The sequence below is a fragment of the Myotis lucifugus genome, unplaced genomic scaffold, assembly GCF_000147115.1.
Source record: "Myotis lucifugus unplaced genomic scaffold, Myoluc2.0 scaffold_640, whole genome shotgun sequence".
NCBI lineage: Eukaryota > Metazoa > Chordata > Mammalia > Chiroptera > Vespertilionidae > Myotis > Myotis lucifugus.
Genome location: NW_005871688.1, coordinates 75,688 through 91,615, shown reverse-complemented (window position 1 = coordinate 91,615; position 15,928 = coordinate 75,688). Strand labels below are relative to the sequence as shown.

General features: G+C 43.0%; 1 protein-coding gene across 8 annotated transcripts in view; it reads left to right on the top strand.

The window, feature by feature from the left end:
* Positions 1-15,928, top strand: part of PPP4R2 (protein phosphatase 4 regulatory subunit 2) — a 54,007-nt gene that overhangs the window by 23,778 nt on the left and 14,301 nt on the right. For 4 of the 8 annotated variants that reach the window (XM_023746242.1, XM_006105147.3, XM_023746241.1 and 1 more), the window contains exon 3: positions 12,687-12,857. In XM_023746242.1, the coding sequence (XP_023602010.1) occupies positions 12,687-12,857 (171 nt within the window). Of the gene's footprint in view, positions 1-12,686; positions 12,858-15,928 lie in introns of those variants that run through there. The other 4 variants (XM_023746246.1, XM_023746244.1, XM_023746243.1 and 1 more) reach the window with 2 other exon arrangements.

Genomic DNA, 15,928 nt, shown 5'->3' with positions numbered 1-15,928 from the left:
TCTACGGTGGGTGGGCAAGGGCTCCGGCGAGGCAATGGGCACCGCTTGCCTTGCCCCAGCCCCCACCCGCCCGCAGATCACTTTGGGATGTTTCTGGTGGGCAAGCGAGGGCTCCGGCGAGGCATCTGCACCGATTGCATTGCCCCAGCCCCCTCCCGCCCCCCAGATCACATTGGGACATGTCTGCAGTGGGCAGGCAGGGCTCCAGCGAGGCGATCAGCATCGCTTGCCTTCGCCCCAGCCCCCGCCGGCCCCATGTTGTGTCTTATCTCTGGTAGGCGGGCTAAGCGATTGGCACCACTTGCCTTGGCCCCAGCCCCCGGCAGCCCCCATGGCAAACGGGGGGCTTGGATGGTGGCTTACCCTGTCCTACCCTGCCTTCAATATGCAAATTAGCCGCCATCTTTGTTGGCGGTTAACCGCCACCTTGGCTGGCAGTTAATTTGCATATCGCCCTGATTAGCCAATGGGAAGGGTAGCGGTTGTACGCTAATTACCATGTTTCTCTTTTATTAGATAGGATTTTGGATATTAACCCCTTTTCAGAGCTGTTTGCAAATGTCTTTTCCCGTTAGGTCATTTGTCTTTTTATTTTATTGACAGTTTCTTTTGCTGTGCAGAAGCTTTTTAGTTTGATATTGTCCCATTCATTCATTTTTGCTTTACCTTCCCTTGCCTTTGGAGTCAAATTTATAAAATCTCTAAAATCAAGGTCTGTAAGTTTAATAGTACCTCTGTTTTCTTTTATGTAATTTATTGTTTTAGGTCTTATATTTAGGTCTTCGATCCATTTTGAGTTAATGTTTATATGGGGACAAACAGCAATCTAGTTTTATTCATTTGCATGTGGCATTCCAATTTTCCCAGCACCGTTTATTAAAGTGGCTTTCCTTTCTCTATTGAATGTGTTTGGCTCCTTTATTAAAAACTAGTTGCCTACATACATGTGGGTTTATTTCTGGGCTCTTATTCCAAGTGTCTGTTTTCTGTCAATACCATGCCATTTTGATTATTGTCACTTTGTAGTATAATTTCAAGTCAGGTTGATTCCTCCGGCTTTGGTCATTTTTTATCAGGTTTGCTTAGGCCAGTGATGGCGAACCTTTGAGCTTGGCGTGTCAGCATTTTGAAAAACCCTAACTTAACTCTGGTGCCGTGTCACATATAGAAATTTTTTGATATTTTTGATATTTATTTTATATATTTAAATGCCACTTAACAAAGAAAAATCAACCAAAAAAATGAGTTCGCGTGTCCCTCTGACATGCGTGTCACAGGTTTGCCATCACTGGCTTAGGCTATTCAGGCTTTTTTCTGGGTCCACATAAATCTGATGACTTTTTTGTCCTGTTTCTTTAAAAAATGCATTGGTATATTTGGGGGGATTATAGTAAATCTGTATATTGCTTTGGGTTATATGGCCATTTTAACTGTTGATTTTTCCAATCCATGAACACAAAAGCCTATCTAATAAAGGGGTAATATGCAAATTGACCATCACTCCAACACACAAATGGCTGTCCCCACGTGGACACAAGATGGACGGCAGGGGAGGGCAGTTGTGGGCGATCAGGCCAGCAGGGGAGGGCAGTTGGGAGGGACCAGGCCTGTAAGGAAGAGCAGTTGGGGGAAACCAGGCCTGCAGGGGAGGGCAGTTAGGGGCAATCGGGCCGGCAGGGGAGCAGTTAGGCGTCAATCAGGCTGGCAGGGTAGTGGTTAGGCGTCAGTCAGGCAGGCAGACAGGCGAGTGGTTGGGAGCCAGCAGTCCTGGATTGTGAGAGGGATGTCCGACTGCCCGTTTAGGCCCGATCCCACTGGGGTCCAAGATTGGAGTGCAGGCTGGGCTGAGGGCCCGTCCCCCCCCCCCCCTTTGCACAAATTTCGTGCACTAGGCCTCTAGTATCTTATTAATAATGTCTTGTACTTTTCAGTGTATTGAAAGGTTAGTATTAGGTATTTTCATCTGTTGTAATTGCAGAAGTATTGCTTTTTTCATTCCTTTTTTTTAAATTTCATTGTTGCACAGGATTTTTGTACATTGATTTTGAATCCTACACTTGACTGTATTTTTTATTGTTCCTGATAACTTTTTGGTGTAGTCTTTAGGGTTTTCTATATAAAGAATCATGTCGCCCTAACTGGTTTGGCTCAGTGGATAGAGCATTGGCCTGCAGACTTAAAGGTCCCAGGTTCGATTCTTGTCAAGGGTATGTACCTTGATTGCAGGCATATTTCTAGTAGGAGGTGTGCAGGAGGCAGCTGATCGGTGTTTCTCTCTCATCGACGTCTCTAACTAAACTCTATATCCCTCTCCCTTCCTCTCTGTAAAAAAATCAATAAAAAAATATTTTTTAAAAAATCATGTCATCTGCAAAAAATGACAATTTTACTTATTTTACTTCTTCATTCCTAATTTGGATGCGTTTTATTTCTTTTTCTTGCCTGATTGCTCTGGCCAGGACCTTCAGTACTATGTTGAATAGCGGTGGTGAGAGTGGACATCCTTGTCCTTTTCCTGACCTTAGAGAAAAGTTTTAACTATTTTTACTATTGAGTATGATATTAGCTGAGGGTTAGTCATACATGGCCTTACTTGTGTTGAGATACCTTTTTTTCTACACCCATTTTACTGAGAGTTTTAATCATAAATGGATATATTTTGTCAAACGTTTTTCTCAATCTGTATACTAGTATATTTTTATCCATCATTTTGTTAATGTAGTGTATTGTAGTGTTCGATTTACGTATGTTGAACCATCCTTGTGCTCCTGGAATGAACCCTATTTCAATTTGCTAGTATTTCGTTTAGGATTTTTTTTCATCTGTATTCATCAGAGATATTAGTGTGTAGTTTTCATTTTTTGTGTTATTCTTGCCAGGTTTTGGCATCAGGGTTATGTTGACCTCATAAAAAGTGTTAAGGAAGTATTGATTCTTTTTTAATTTTTTGGAAGAGTTTGAAAAGGGCCCTAACCGGATTGGCTCAGTGGATAGAGTGTCAGCCTGCGGACTCAAGGGTCTCAGGTTCGATTCCGGTCAAGGGCATGTACCTTGGTTGCGGGCACATCCCCAGTAGGGAGTGTGCAGGAGGCAGCTGATTGATGTTTCTCTCTCATCGATGTTTCTAACTCTATCCCTCTCCCTTCCTCTCTGTAAAAAATCAATAAAAATATATTTTTTTTAAAAAAAGAAAAGGATTAGTATTAAATGTTCTTTTTCATATATTTTTATTGATTTCAGAGAGGAATAGAAAAATCAATGATGAGAATCATTGCTCGGATGCCTCCTGCATGTCCCTTACTGGCGATTGAGCCTGCAACCAGGGCATGTGCCCTGATCGGGAATCGAACCCTGACCTAGTTCATGGGTCTAGGCTCAACCATTGAGCCACACTAACCAGACATTAAATGTTCTTGAATGTTCGGTAGAATTCACTAGTAAAACCATCTGTTTCTGGACTGTTAGGGTTTTTATTATTGTTGCAATTCTCTCACTGTTGATTGGTATATTTAGATTTTCTACTCATTCATGATTCAGTCTAGGAAGGTTATAGATTTCTGTGAACTTAACTGTTTCATCAAGGTGACTGAATTTGGTAGCATACAATCTTTCCTAGTATTCTTGTATGATCCTTTGTATTTCTCAGGTGTCCGTTGTATTGTAACTTTTCCTTTTCTTTTTAAAAAAATCTTCACCTGAGGATATGTTTTCTGGGTTTTGTTGTTGTTGTTGTTGTTTATTTTTATTGTTTTAGAGAAAGAGAAACATTGATGTGAGAAACATCGTTTGGCTGCCTCCCATATGCTCCCCAGCCAGAGATCAAACCCACAACCCTTTTGTGTAGGGGGTGATGCTCCAAGCAACTGAGCCACCCTGCCAGGGCACGTTGCCTTTTTTATTTCTGATTTTGTTTATTTTTGTCTTTTATCTTTTTTCTTTATTGAGTCTAGCCTGGGTTTTCTGAATTTTATTAATCTTTTCAAATAACCAACTCTTTGTTGCATTATTTTTTTGTAGAGTCTTTTTCCCAAGTCTGTTTCATTTAATTCTGCTCTAATGTTATTTCCTTTCTTCTGCTGACTTGAGCTGCTTTTGTTCCTCTCTTTAAGGTTTTTTACGATGTAGTGTTAGGTTGTTTACTTGGGATTTTTCTTGTTTCTTGAGATAAACCTGTGATGACATAAACTTCTCTCTTATTACTGTTTTTGCTTCTTTCCAAAAGTTTTAATATGTTGTGTTGCCATTCTTACTTGTCTCTGTGTATCTTTTTATGTCATTTATTTCTTTATTTGACCCAGTCATGTTTTAGTGGCATATTGTTTCATGTCCACATTGGTGGTTTTTCCCACTTTTTGCAGTTGATTTCTAATGTGGTTGAAGAACATGCTTGGTATGATTTCATTCTTCTTAAATTTGTTAAGGTTAGTTTTGTGCCCCAGCATATGTTGAGAATGTCCCATGTGCGCTGGAGAAGAACGTTATCTAATTTGGTGTTCTAGGATGAAAGGCTCTGTAAATATCAATTATGTCCAGTTGGTCTAATGTGTCCTTTAAGGCCAGTGTTTCCTTATTGATTTTCTGTTTGTATGAACTATCTGTAGTTGTTAATGGGTATTTAGGTACCCTGTTATCATTTTGTTTTTACTAGTTTCTCCCTTTAGTTCTGTTAGTAGTTGCTTTATATAAATTATTTTGGTGCTTTTTAATTGGGTGCATATATATCAGTGTTTTATTTTTTGCCCCATTTATCGTTATAAAATGTCCATTTTTTGTCTCTTGTTACCTTTTTTATCTTGAAATCTCTTGTCTGATATGGCTACACCTGCTTTTCTCTGAATGGCATTTGCTTTGAGAATCATTTTCCACCCTTTCACTTTCAGTCTCTATATGTGTCTTTATAGATGAGATGTGTCTCCTGAAGGCAGCATATGGTTGAGTTTTTTAAGTTAAGCACCTCAGTTTTGGATTGTGTGTGTGTTAGGGAGGGTTACCATTAGATTTATGCAGAGGGAAGTTTCATATGTACAGTAGTCATTTATTCCTGAATGCATCTTATCTCTATTTCACTTAGCAAAATTCAGACCTTTACCTATTACTTTTGGGTGGCAATTCCTCTCTTTCAGTAGCTTGAATATTTGATTCCACTCTCCTTGCTTGTAGAGTTTCTGCTAAGAAATCTGACATTAATCTAATGGGATTTCCTTCATAGGCAATTGCCTTATTTTCCCTGATTGCCTTGAGAATTTTCTTTGTCATTAATATTTGACAGCTTTAATACAATGTACCTCGGAGAAGGCATTTTGAAATGCTCTATTTGTTTCTTGGATTCGAGGATCTAGTTTTTTCCATAGGTTTGGGAAGTTGTTGGCCACTGTTTGAATAGGCTCTCTGTCCCTTTCTACCGCTTCCTGGTATACCTATTATTCTTAAACTAGTGGCCCGGTGCATGAAATTCGTGCACATTAAAAGGGAATTAATGAGAGGAAATATTTTAATATTGCTATTTGCCCTTTCTCTATAATAGAAGTGTCAGAGATGAAAGAAAATTAGTAAAATGTATATGAAAATCTTCCTCCTGTCAGAGTCTGGGGCGTGCCACAGGACCCAGAGTCAAGTCCCCACCCACCCGCGCTCACCTCAGAATCACGCGAGACCCAGACCCGGCCGGGCCCACACCCATTGGGCGAGATCCAGACCCGGCCAGCCCCTCCCCCGTCAAGCCCCGCCAGGCGAGGGGTGCAACCTCAGGTCCCCCAGCCTGGCGCCGGGGTGGGGGGGTGTGTGGCTTGAGGTCCCCCGGCACAGCACCAGGGCGAAAGGTGCGGCCTGAGGTCCCCTGTCAAGCTCCGCTGGGTGGGGTGGGGAGGCATGGCCTGAGGTCCTCGATCAAGCCTCACTGGGCGGGGGGGTGCAACCTCCGGTCCCCCAGCCCAGCACTGGGGCGGGGGTGTGTGGCCTGAGGTACCCCGCCCTGGCGCCAGGCAGCCTCAGGTCCCTGCTGATTGCTCATTACGGGAACCCCACCTCTGCTGTGGGCGCAGCCATCTTGTGTTATGGGATTCCTGCCTCTGCTGTAGGGGGGCTGCCATTTTGTTACACTGTGATGGTCAATTTGCATATCCCCTCTTTATTAGATAGGATTATTCTTACTGATGGAGTCAGATAGTTTCTCTTCATCTGCCTCATTTCTAGATATGTCTTCCATATCACTAGTTCTTTTCTCCATCTAGTCAGTTCTATTTCCTAAGCTTGCCAGTTCATTCTAAAGTTCTTACCTGATAAAGTATTCATTTTGTTTGTTGATTTTACTTCTGAGTTCATTTAACTATTTGTATTTTCTTGCATCTCTGAGTTTCAGAACTGCAGTCTTGAATTCTCTGCCATTTAAATCATATATTTTTAAGTCTTTAAGTTTACTTTCTGAAGATTTTTTATTTTCTTTTTGAGCTGCCTTGTTTCCTTGGTTATCCATGGTATTTGATATCTCTGTCTAGACATCTATGGTAATGAAATAGGTTTTTTCTTTTTCTTTTCTTTTTCTTTTCTTTTTTTAAAGAGTGGCACATCTGTAATAGGTTGATAAGAAGTTCTGCTTTTGTTTTCCAATAGGTGGTGATGAAGCAAAAGTCTTTTTAGTTTCTTTTGCAGTGATCTGGCTTCTCAAATTTTGTGGGGGTGGTAGGGGTGGAGGAAAATGCCCTGTATTATGTGGGAAAGTGGGCATCTCTTCTGTGACCAGGCTTTCTGGGTCTCAGGGCACCGCCCCTGTAGGGAAAGTGAAATCCCAGTGCTGCCTACTGCCTTTGTGGCTTTATTCTCCCATGATGATGACTGGCAGACCTCAGCAGCCTCACCTTTGTATCTCCACCCTGGGATTATCCCCACCTGTCTCTCAGGGGGGAAATGTTTCTGTGGCTTTAGTTCTCAGGTTTGCAGATAATATGCTCTGCAACCTGACACTCACGGCTACAGCTTCTTCTGTCTCACCCCCACCCCCACCCCCAAACTCCGCACACACACACACACACACACACACAACACACACACACTCACTCACTAGCTCTGAGAGGGCAAGGGGAGGCTGCCAGGCTCTGTGGCTTTGTTTATCTGTCTGGAGATGGTGGTTACCAGACAACCAGAGCGGCACTTCTGTGCTCTCTCTGCTCAGGTCACTGGGTTCAGCACAGGGCCTACAGAACACTCCTCTGGAAACGCTCACTGATCTCTCTGCTCACTGTATCTTTCTACTCCTCCCGGCTGAAGGCAACCTGATTCCTCCCTCTCTTAAGACTGGAAAGTGAGATCTGAGTTCCAGCTTTGGGCTGCTGGCTGTTTCCAAGGTGTCATTTCAGCTTTTTCTCTTCCCTCCTCCCTTGGACCCTCCTGCTCTCCCATCTTTGGATGTTTCAATGCACGGATCTCTCAGAAATGTTTGTGTGTTGAGCAGGGAATCTTTTGTTAAATTATGGCTGTTCAAGTTGTAACTTACAGGGCAGAGACCAAGGGGGCTGTCACTCCCTAGATTTTTTTTTAATGGTAGCTGTTCAGTAATGGTGCAACCATATGTGATGCAAATTAAAAGTCTTTAGAGACTATCCCATGCATAAGGTGGAGGAACTAAGGGATATTAAACTAGGATGCCAAATTTAAGAAGTAAAAAGAATAGAATAAAGGTTAGTGAAAAATACATGAAGATGTACTTGATTGCTAGGCAGGTTTCGACTATTTTTATTATGTTTCTTTCTGTAAATTCTACTTTTTTACAATGACTACGGTTGCTATAACCAGAAAAGGGAAACACACACCTATCTTTTATTTTTAAACTCTAATAAATTTTGTAGTAATCTTACTGAATAGATCTGTGTTTTCTCATATACCAGATTGCAGGCTCTATCCCAGCTACATGAGGGGTTTCTCTCTCTTGTCTCTCCCCCTCCCTTCCACTCTCTCTAAAAAAAATCAATGGAAAGATATCCTCAGGTGAGGATTAACAACAATAACAAAAATCTGAGTATGTATTTTGGAGAGGAATTTTTTTATGTGGAGGAATTGATTCTAAAGTTGAAAATGTTTCTTGAGCACCTGACTGTTTAGAATAAATTTATTTTCATGTTGAAAATAAGGTTTTTTTGTTGTTCTTTTCTGGTTTCTACTCACCCAATAAATAAGTACATTTCTGAGAAAATTATTTTTGTCATCAAATTTTCAGTTGATTTGCTCAAGACTTGTTTTTGTACTCAAATTATATAATTGGCAGGAAAGCATTTTTTGTTTTTATTAAATAGTTGTGTTGCAACAGAAAGCTGTATCTTTTTCATTTTATAAAGGTGTGTTTTTCCATGGTGTAATTCAAATTGCATCTCTTGGATCTAATTTAGAGTAACTGTACTAGATATTTGAAACTTAAAATACAGTGTGTTCATAATTTATTCCAGTTGAGTTACTGAATTTCTGACTGATAATTTAACATCATAGGGGTTTTTTGTGGTTTTTTTTTTAAATATATATATTTATATTGATTTCAGAGAGGAAGGGAGAGGGAGAAAGAGATAGAAACATCAGTGATGAGAGAATATCATTGATTGGCTGCCTCCTGCACACCCCCTACTGGGGATTGAGCCAGCAACCTAGGCATGTGCCCGATTTCGGGACCCTTCAGTCCTCAGGCCGATGCTCTGTCCACTGAGCAAAAGTGGCTAGGGCTTTCATAGGGTTTTTAAAGCTCCCCACAGTTTGCTTTACCTGGGCCTCATCACTTCTTCTCTGATTATTTCCATTAATCGGTGCATGCATGTATGTGTTTGTACACAGGCACATGGGTTTGGGGCAGGGTGTCACAGGTTGATTGGCAAGTGCTTAATGGAAAGATGGGGTAAGAAAAAACGTGTATGTGGAAATCTTAATTCACTAGTGAACAATTGTGTGAGACCCGGGACACCCCCCCCTCCCCCCCGCATGCCATGGGATCGCCCCAAGTCCCGGAGTCCCGCCCTGTGTGGCCGGCATGCTGCTGGATGGCCCCGAGTCCTGGAGTGCCGCTCTGATGCCCCGCCTCCGGACTGCATGGAGCGGCCCTGGCTCTGCCCCCACTGTGCGCGCTGCCATCTCGTGACGACGTTATGGCGTGAGGGTCAATTTTCATATTACCTCTTTATTATATAGGATAAGACAGATTATGATTTAGTGGGTGGTTATTAAAACTACATAAAGAATTTTTAATTTATGGAATGAAAAGTGCAAGACTCCTATTTCAATGATAACCTTCCATGGTGTATTTAAGGATTAAATGCCTATGGGGAACCTAATGAAATTCAAAAATAAATTTTAGTAACCACTGACAATTTTATATTAATCAGAAATTAATATTAGGCATATCAAAAAATATAATGTGCTGCCTCTGCTTGTTAACTGCATATTCCCCTTTCTCAGGAAAGGAGGGAAGAAGTAGCTATGCAAAAAGCTTTTAGTGGTCATCCTCATCCAATTTTGTAATAATGATAATAAAATTTACATGATATATATATATATATATATATATATATATATATATATATATATATAACTCATTTAATGAATGAAATTGTCAGGTCACATGTTAACTTTGTGCTTCATTTTTTGAGGAACATCCAAACTATTTTCCCAAATGGCCATACCATTTTGCATTCTCTTCAGCAATTTGCCTACATCCTTCCCAACACTTGTTGTTGTCTATCTTTTGAATTATAGCCATGGTAGTGGGTGTGAAATGATACCTCATTGTGGTTTTTATTTGCATCTGTTAAGCATCATCTTTAGAGATATGCCTATTTGAATCTCTTGTCCATTTTTTAAAACATTTTAATTGGGGTAAAATATACGTAACAAACTTTCTATTTTTAAGTGTGCAATTCAGTGACATTAAATACATTCACAATCTTGTGCCAAAGCCACCACCACCACCACCACCACCACCACCACCACCACCCACCTCCAGACCTTTTTCATCTTCCCAAATTGAAACTTGGTACAAACTAAACAGTAACGCTTTACCCTTTCCTTCTCTCAGGCCCTGGCTAATGCCTTTCTGCTCTGTCTCTTTGAATTAGACTATTTTAGTACCTCATATAATGGAAGCATAAAATACTTGTCCATTTTGAGTTTGACTTATTTCACTTAGCCTATATCTCTATTTAAGATTAATCCATGTTGCATCATGTGTAAAAATTTCCTTCTTTTTAAGGCTGAGTAGTATTCCATTGTACATGTATATACCACATTTTGTTTATCCATTCATCTGTTGGTGGACATTTGGGTAGTTTACATCTTTTGGTTATTGTGAATAATACTGCTGTGTCCATTGGGGACATGTATGTGCTCGAGTACCTGCCTTCAGATCTTTTGGATATCTACGTAGGAATGAAATTGCCAGATCGAGGAACTACTATACTGTTTTACACAGAGGCTGCACTATTTTTCATTCCCTTCAACAGTGCACAAGTGTTCCAATTTTTTAACATCCTTGCCAGCCAATACTTGTGGGGTTTTTTCCCCTTTTTTAAATAACAGCCAACCTAATATAGGGGGAATTCTATCTCTGTGGTTTTGATAAATATCCCTAATGATTAGTGGTGTTGAGCATCTTTCGATGTGCTTATTGGCCATCTTTGGAAAAATGTTTATTCATCTTTGGTGTCACAATATCTTTTATATCAATACTGATTGATGTCTCCCAACCCCTGGCAAATGCCTTTCTGCTCTCTGTCTCTTTGAATTAGACTATTCTAGTACCTCATATGAATGTATCAGGAACCTTCAAAGTTCATAGTGACGAATAAACATTTTTTAGACTAATTTTTTGTGTTAATTTTATCATTGGACACAAATATTTGAGTTGTTTATCTTGAAGTGATAAACATTTATTTTTGAGAAAAGGACAATAATCAGTTGTTTGTTCTTGAGATGTCCATAGTATTTTGCTATGCAGAAGTGCTTTGTACTTCTCATTTTGTTACACAGAATATTAAAACGAAAATGATGTGTATTTAAAAGTTGATATTTAGCGCTGACCGGTTTGGCTCAGTGGATAGAGCGTCGGCCTGCGGACTGAGGGGTCCCGGGTTTGATTCTGGTCAAGGGCATGTACCTTGGTTGCAGGCACATCCCCAGCAGGGGGTGTGTAGGAGGCAGCTGACTGATGTTTCTCTCTCATCGATGTTTCTAACTCTCTATCCCTCTCCCTTCCTCTCTGTAAAAAAATCAATAAAATATATTTTTAAAAAGTTAATACTTAACAAAATTAGTAATTTTTTGTTTATTAAACTTTCAGTGAAACAGGTTTACTGTGAAATTATTGTAGTGAAGATGATGATGACTACTAATAGTACAGTTTGGTACTGCTGCCTTGATTTGTGGTGAAGTGTCATCATTTTTACCCACTGCTATTTTTGCATCAATAGCCCCCAAATCAACACAGAGACATTTTGTTACGTTAACAAATGGGGGTGAGGTGGGATTCTTTACTAGATTATATGAGCACTAGAGGCCCGGTGCATGAAATGTGTGCATGGGGTTTGGGGGTGTGCCTCAGCCCAACCTGCACTCTCTCCAATATGGGACCCCTTGGGGGATGTCTGATTGCTGGTTTAGGCCCGATTCCTAATCTGGCGGTCAGACATCCCTCTCACAATCCGGGACTGCTGGCTCCTAACCGCTCACCTGCCTGCCTGCCTGATTGCCCCTAACTGCTTCTGCCTGCCAGCGTAATCACCCCCTAACCGCTCCCCTGCTGGCCTGATCGCCCCCAACTGCCCTCCCCTGCCGGCCTGGTTGCTCTTAACTGCCCTCCCCTACAGGCCTGGTCCCCCCCAACTGCCGTCCCCTGCCGGCCCAAACGCCCAACTGCCCTTCCCTGCCGGCCATCTTGTGGCAGCCATCTGTGACAACATGAGGGCGGCCATCTTGTGGTGACATCGCGCGAGGGCATAATGCCATCTAGGATTTTTTTTTTTTTAATATATTTTATTGATTTTTTACAGAGAGGAAGGGAGAGAGATACAGAGTTAGAAACATCGATGAGAGAGAAACATCGACCAGCTGCCTCCTGCACACCCCCTACTGGGGATGTGCCCGCAACCAAGGTACATGCCCTTGACCGGAATCGAACCTGGGACCCTTCAGTCCGCAGGTCGACGCTCTATCCATTGAGCCAAACCGGTTTTGGCCATCTAGGATTTTATTATGTAGGATTATAGCTTAGGGTATGGCTTCATTTTGACTCGTACACTTGACATTATAAATATGGACTTGGGCCAATATCTAATAATGTATTTTAAATGGGACGGTTAAACCTTCCTGGTTAGATTTGCTATGTGGCAGAGAATGTAAACAAAATAGTGTTATATGCTAAGAATAGGGTGTAGCACATAATTGGCTTTCAGCCAGAAGTAGTTCATTTAAAAAAATTTTTTATCAGGGATTAGATTTCATTTGGGTCAAGAGTTGGGAGAAATGGATGGAACCAGGTCGGAGCTTATGATCCAGATTGATCAGGCATGGAGCATACTGCTGAACAAAGACATTTTTACTTCTACTACTTATTAGATCTTCATTTTGGTGGCATTAGTGATGGTAAATTCTGTATTTGTGCTTTGTGTTTAAGAATTGTAAAGCTACATGGTATTAAATTTTTTTAATTTTTTTTCTTGCAGGATTCAGTGGTCCCAATTTAAAGGCTATTTTACTTTCAAACTGGAGAAAGTGATGGATGATTTCAGAACTTCAGCTCCTGAACCAAGAGGTCCACCCAACCCTAATGTCGAATATATTCCCTTTGATGAAATGAAGGAAAGAATACTGAAAATTGTCACTGGATTTAATGGGTATGCACTTAATACTATTTTAAAGGTTTGCTCTTTAGATTTTTCTTTAAGTTTTGATGCATCTGGTTGTCTGACTATCCATTAGATTTAGTTCTGTGATATATAGTTACTGATTTTCAGCTTACAAATATTTAAAATATGTACAGTATTAAGTTTTTTTTTTGGTAAGAGTTTATTTGAGCCAAACTGATGGCACATGCTGGAAAGCAAGATCTCAAATGCAGATGACAGTTTTACAGTTTCTTTCATGCATTTGAAATTAAGGAGGGGAGTAAGGAAGATTAGAGAAGGTGAGAAAAAGCAAGTTGGGGATTGAATTACAGCATAAATCATTTGCTCTCCAGAAGAAGGGGTCTGTAAAGAGACATTTCAAAAGGTGTTATTTCACATGCAGAGAAACAGTGGTCAGGGCTTGTTTAAGGCAAAGATAAGTTGTTGAGTAAAGAAGTTTTATGCCTGGGGCCTGACTACCAGCCATGACCTGCCCAGTGATGAATTGATGATCAGATCACCCTGTTAGGTTATATTCCATAGAACCCCTTTTACATTTACAGTTCCCTTATTTGGTCATGAATCAGTTCAAAAGATTCATTGATGAACCTTTTGGTCCAATAGTGTGGTCTCACTGCACTAGGAGGGCTCATTCTTAAGAAGTCTCAATATGGACATTGTCCTGTTGACAGTTGGGGATGGGATCTGAGTTAAGGCTGAATTTTCTCCCAAAGGGAAGGGCAGGTAGATGGAAGGCAGTCTTAAGGCTGCCTTTGTCTTCACTGACAAAAAAAATACCACTCTGGGTCATTTCTATAACTAGCATGATATGAGTTTTGTCATGTCTCATCCTATCTAATAATAGACAAAGATTGAAATTAACCATACCTCCGCTACGCTTCCCATTGGCTTATCAGCGAGATATGCAAATTAACCGCCAACAAAGATGGCAGCCGACAGCCACACAGCTGAAGCGAGCAGGAGGCTTGCTTGCTTCAGTGATGGAGGAAGCCAAGGTTCCCCGCCTGCCGCGGCCCAGCTCTGAGCTCCACTTTAAGCAACAAAGTTGCAATTATAGAAGCTAAACAAACCCCAGATACCTGCTTTCAGCAGGCCGTGGCCTCAGAGCTGGAGCGGCAACAAAGTTTCAATTATAGCAGGGAAATAAATCCCAGAATAAAAAATAAAAAAAAAAAGGAGAGTCTGGGAGCTTCAGTCGCTGGTGGGCTTGGCCAGCCTGAAAACCCTCAGCCCCTCATCCAGGCTGGCCAGGCACCCCAGTGGGGACCCCCACCCTAAAGGGGGTGCAGGCAGCCTGAAAACAGCCATCAGCCCCTCATCCAGGCTGGCCAGGCACCCCAGCGGGGCCCCCAGCCTGATCCGGGACACCCTTCAGGGCAAACCAGCCGGCTCCCACCCATGCACCAGGCCTCTATCCTATATAGTAAAAGGGTAATATGCAAACTGACCCTAACAGCAAAAAGACTGGGAATGACTGGTCACTGTGACACACACTGACCACCAGAGGACAGACGTTCGATGCAGGAGCTGCCCTCTGGTGGTCAGTGCGCTCCCACATGGGGGAGCTCTGCTCAGCCACAAGCCAGGCTGATGGCTGCCAGTACAGCGGTGGTGGTGGGCGCCTCTCCTGCCTCCTCAGCAGCGCTAAGGATGTCTGACTGCAGCTTAGGCCTGCTCCCCGCTGGCAAGTGGACATCCCCTGAGGGCTCCTGGGCTGCCAGAAGGATGTCTGACTGCCAGCTTGGGCCCAATCACCCAGGGAGCGGGTCTAAACCAGCAGGTGGTCATCCCCCGAGGGGTCCCAGACTGCGAAAGGGCACAGGCCAGGCTGAGGGACCTTCCCCCCCCCCCCCACCCCGAGTGCACAAATTTTTGTGCACCGGGCCTCTAGTCTACACTAATAAAAGAGAAAAATGGTAATTGGCGTACGACCGCTACCCTTCCCATTGGCTAATCAGCGTATCCTTATGCAAATTAACTGTCAGCCAAGATGGCGGCCGGCAGCCAGGCAGCTGGAAACGAACGTGAGGCTTGCTTGCTCCAGTGACTGCAGACTCCAACGTTCCCCGCCTGCGCTGCCGGCCTCTGAGCTGGCAGTTTGAAACATTCTAACAAATATAGCCGGCTGGGATCTCAGAGCTGAAGTTATACATTGTTTCGATTATAGAACTGCAAACAAACCAGCAGCGGAAGCCTCAGAGCTAGAGCCAGAGCTAAAGCTGGCCCAGAAGAAAAAAAAAAAAGAAAAAAAGGAGCGGTTGGGAGCTTCTGTCAGCCTGCAAACAGCCATCAGCCCCTCACCCAGACTGGCTAGGCACCCCAGTGGGGACCCCCACCCTGAAGGGGGTGTGACCAGCCTGCAAACAGCCATCAGCCCCTCACCCAGGCTGGCCAGGTACCCCAGTGGGACCCCCACCCTGAAGGGGGTGTGACCAGTGGCAAAAAGCCATCAGCCCCTCACCCAGGCTGGCCAGGCACCCAAGCGGGACCCCCACCCTGATCTGGGACACTCTTCAGGGAAAACCAGCTGGCCCCTACCCGTGCACCAGGCCTCTATCCTATATAATAAAAGGGTAATATGCAAATTGACCCTAACAGCAGAACGACTGGGAATGACTGGTCACTATGACACACACTGACCACCAGGGGCAGATGCTCAATGCAGGACCTATCCCCTGGTGGTCAGTGCACTCCCACAGGGGGAGCTCTGCTCAGCCACAAGCCAGACTGATGGCTGCCAGTACAGCGGTGGTAGTAGGAGCCTCTCCCACCTCCTCAGCAGCGCTAAGGATGTCTGACAGCAGCTTAGGCCTGCTCCCCGCTGGCAAGTGGACATCCCCCGAGGGCTGCTGGGCTGCCAGAGGGATGTCTGACTGCCAGCTTGGGCCCGATCCCCTAGGGAGTGGGCCTAAGCCAGCAAGTGGACATCCTCCGAGGGGTCCCAGACTGCAAGAGGGCATAGGCTGTGCTGAGGGACCCCCCTGAGTGCACAAATTTTTGTGCACCGGGCCTCTAGTATAGTATAAAGGAATATAATGTTGCATATTATACACAAGAAA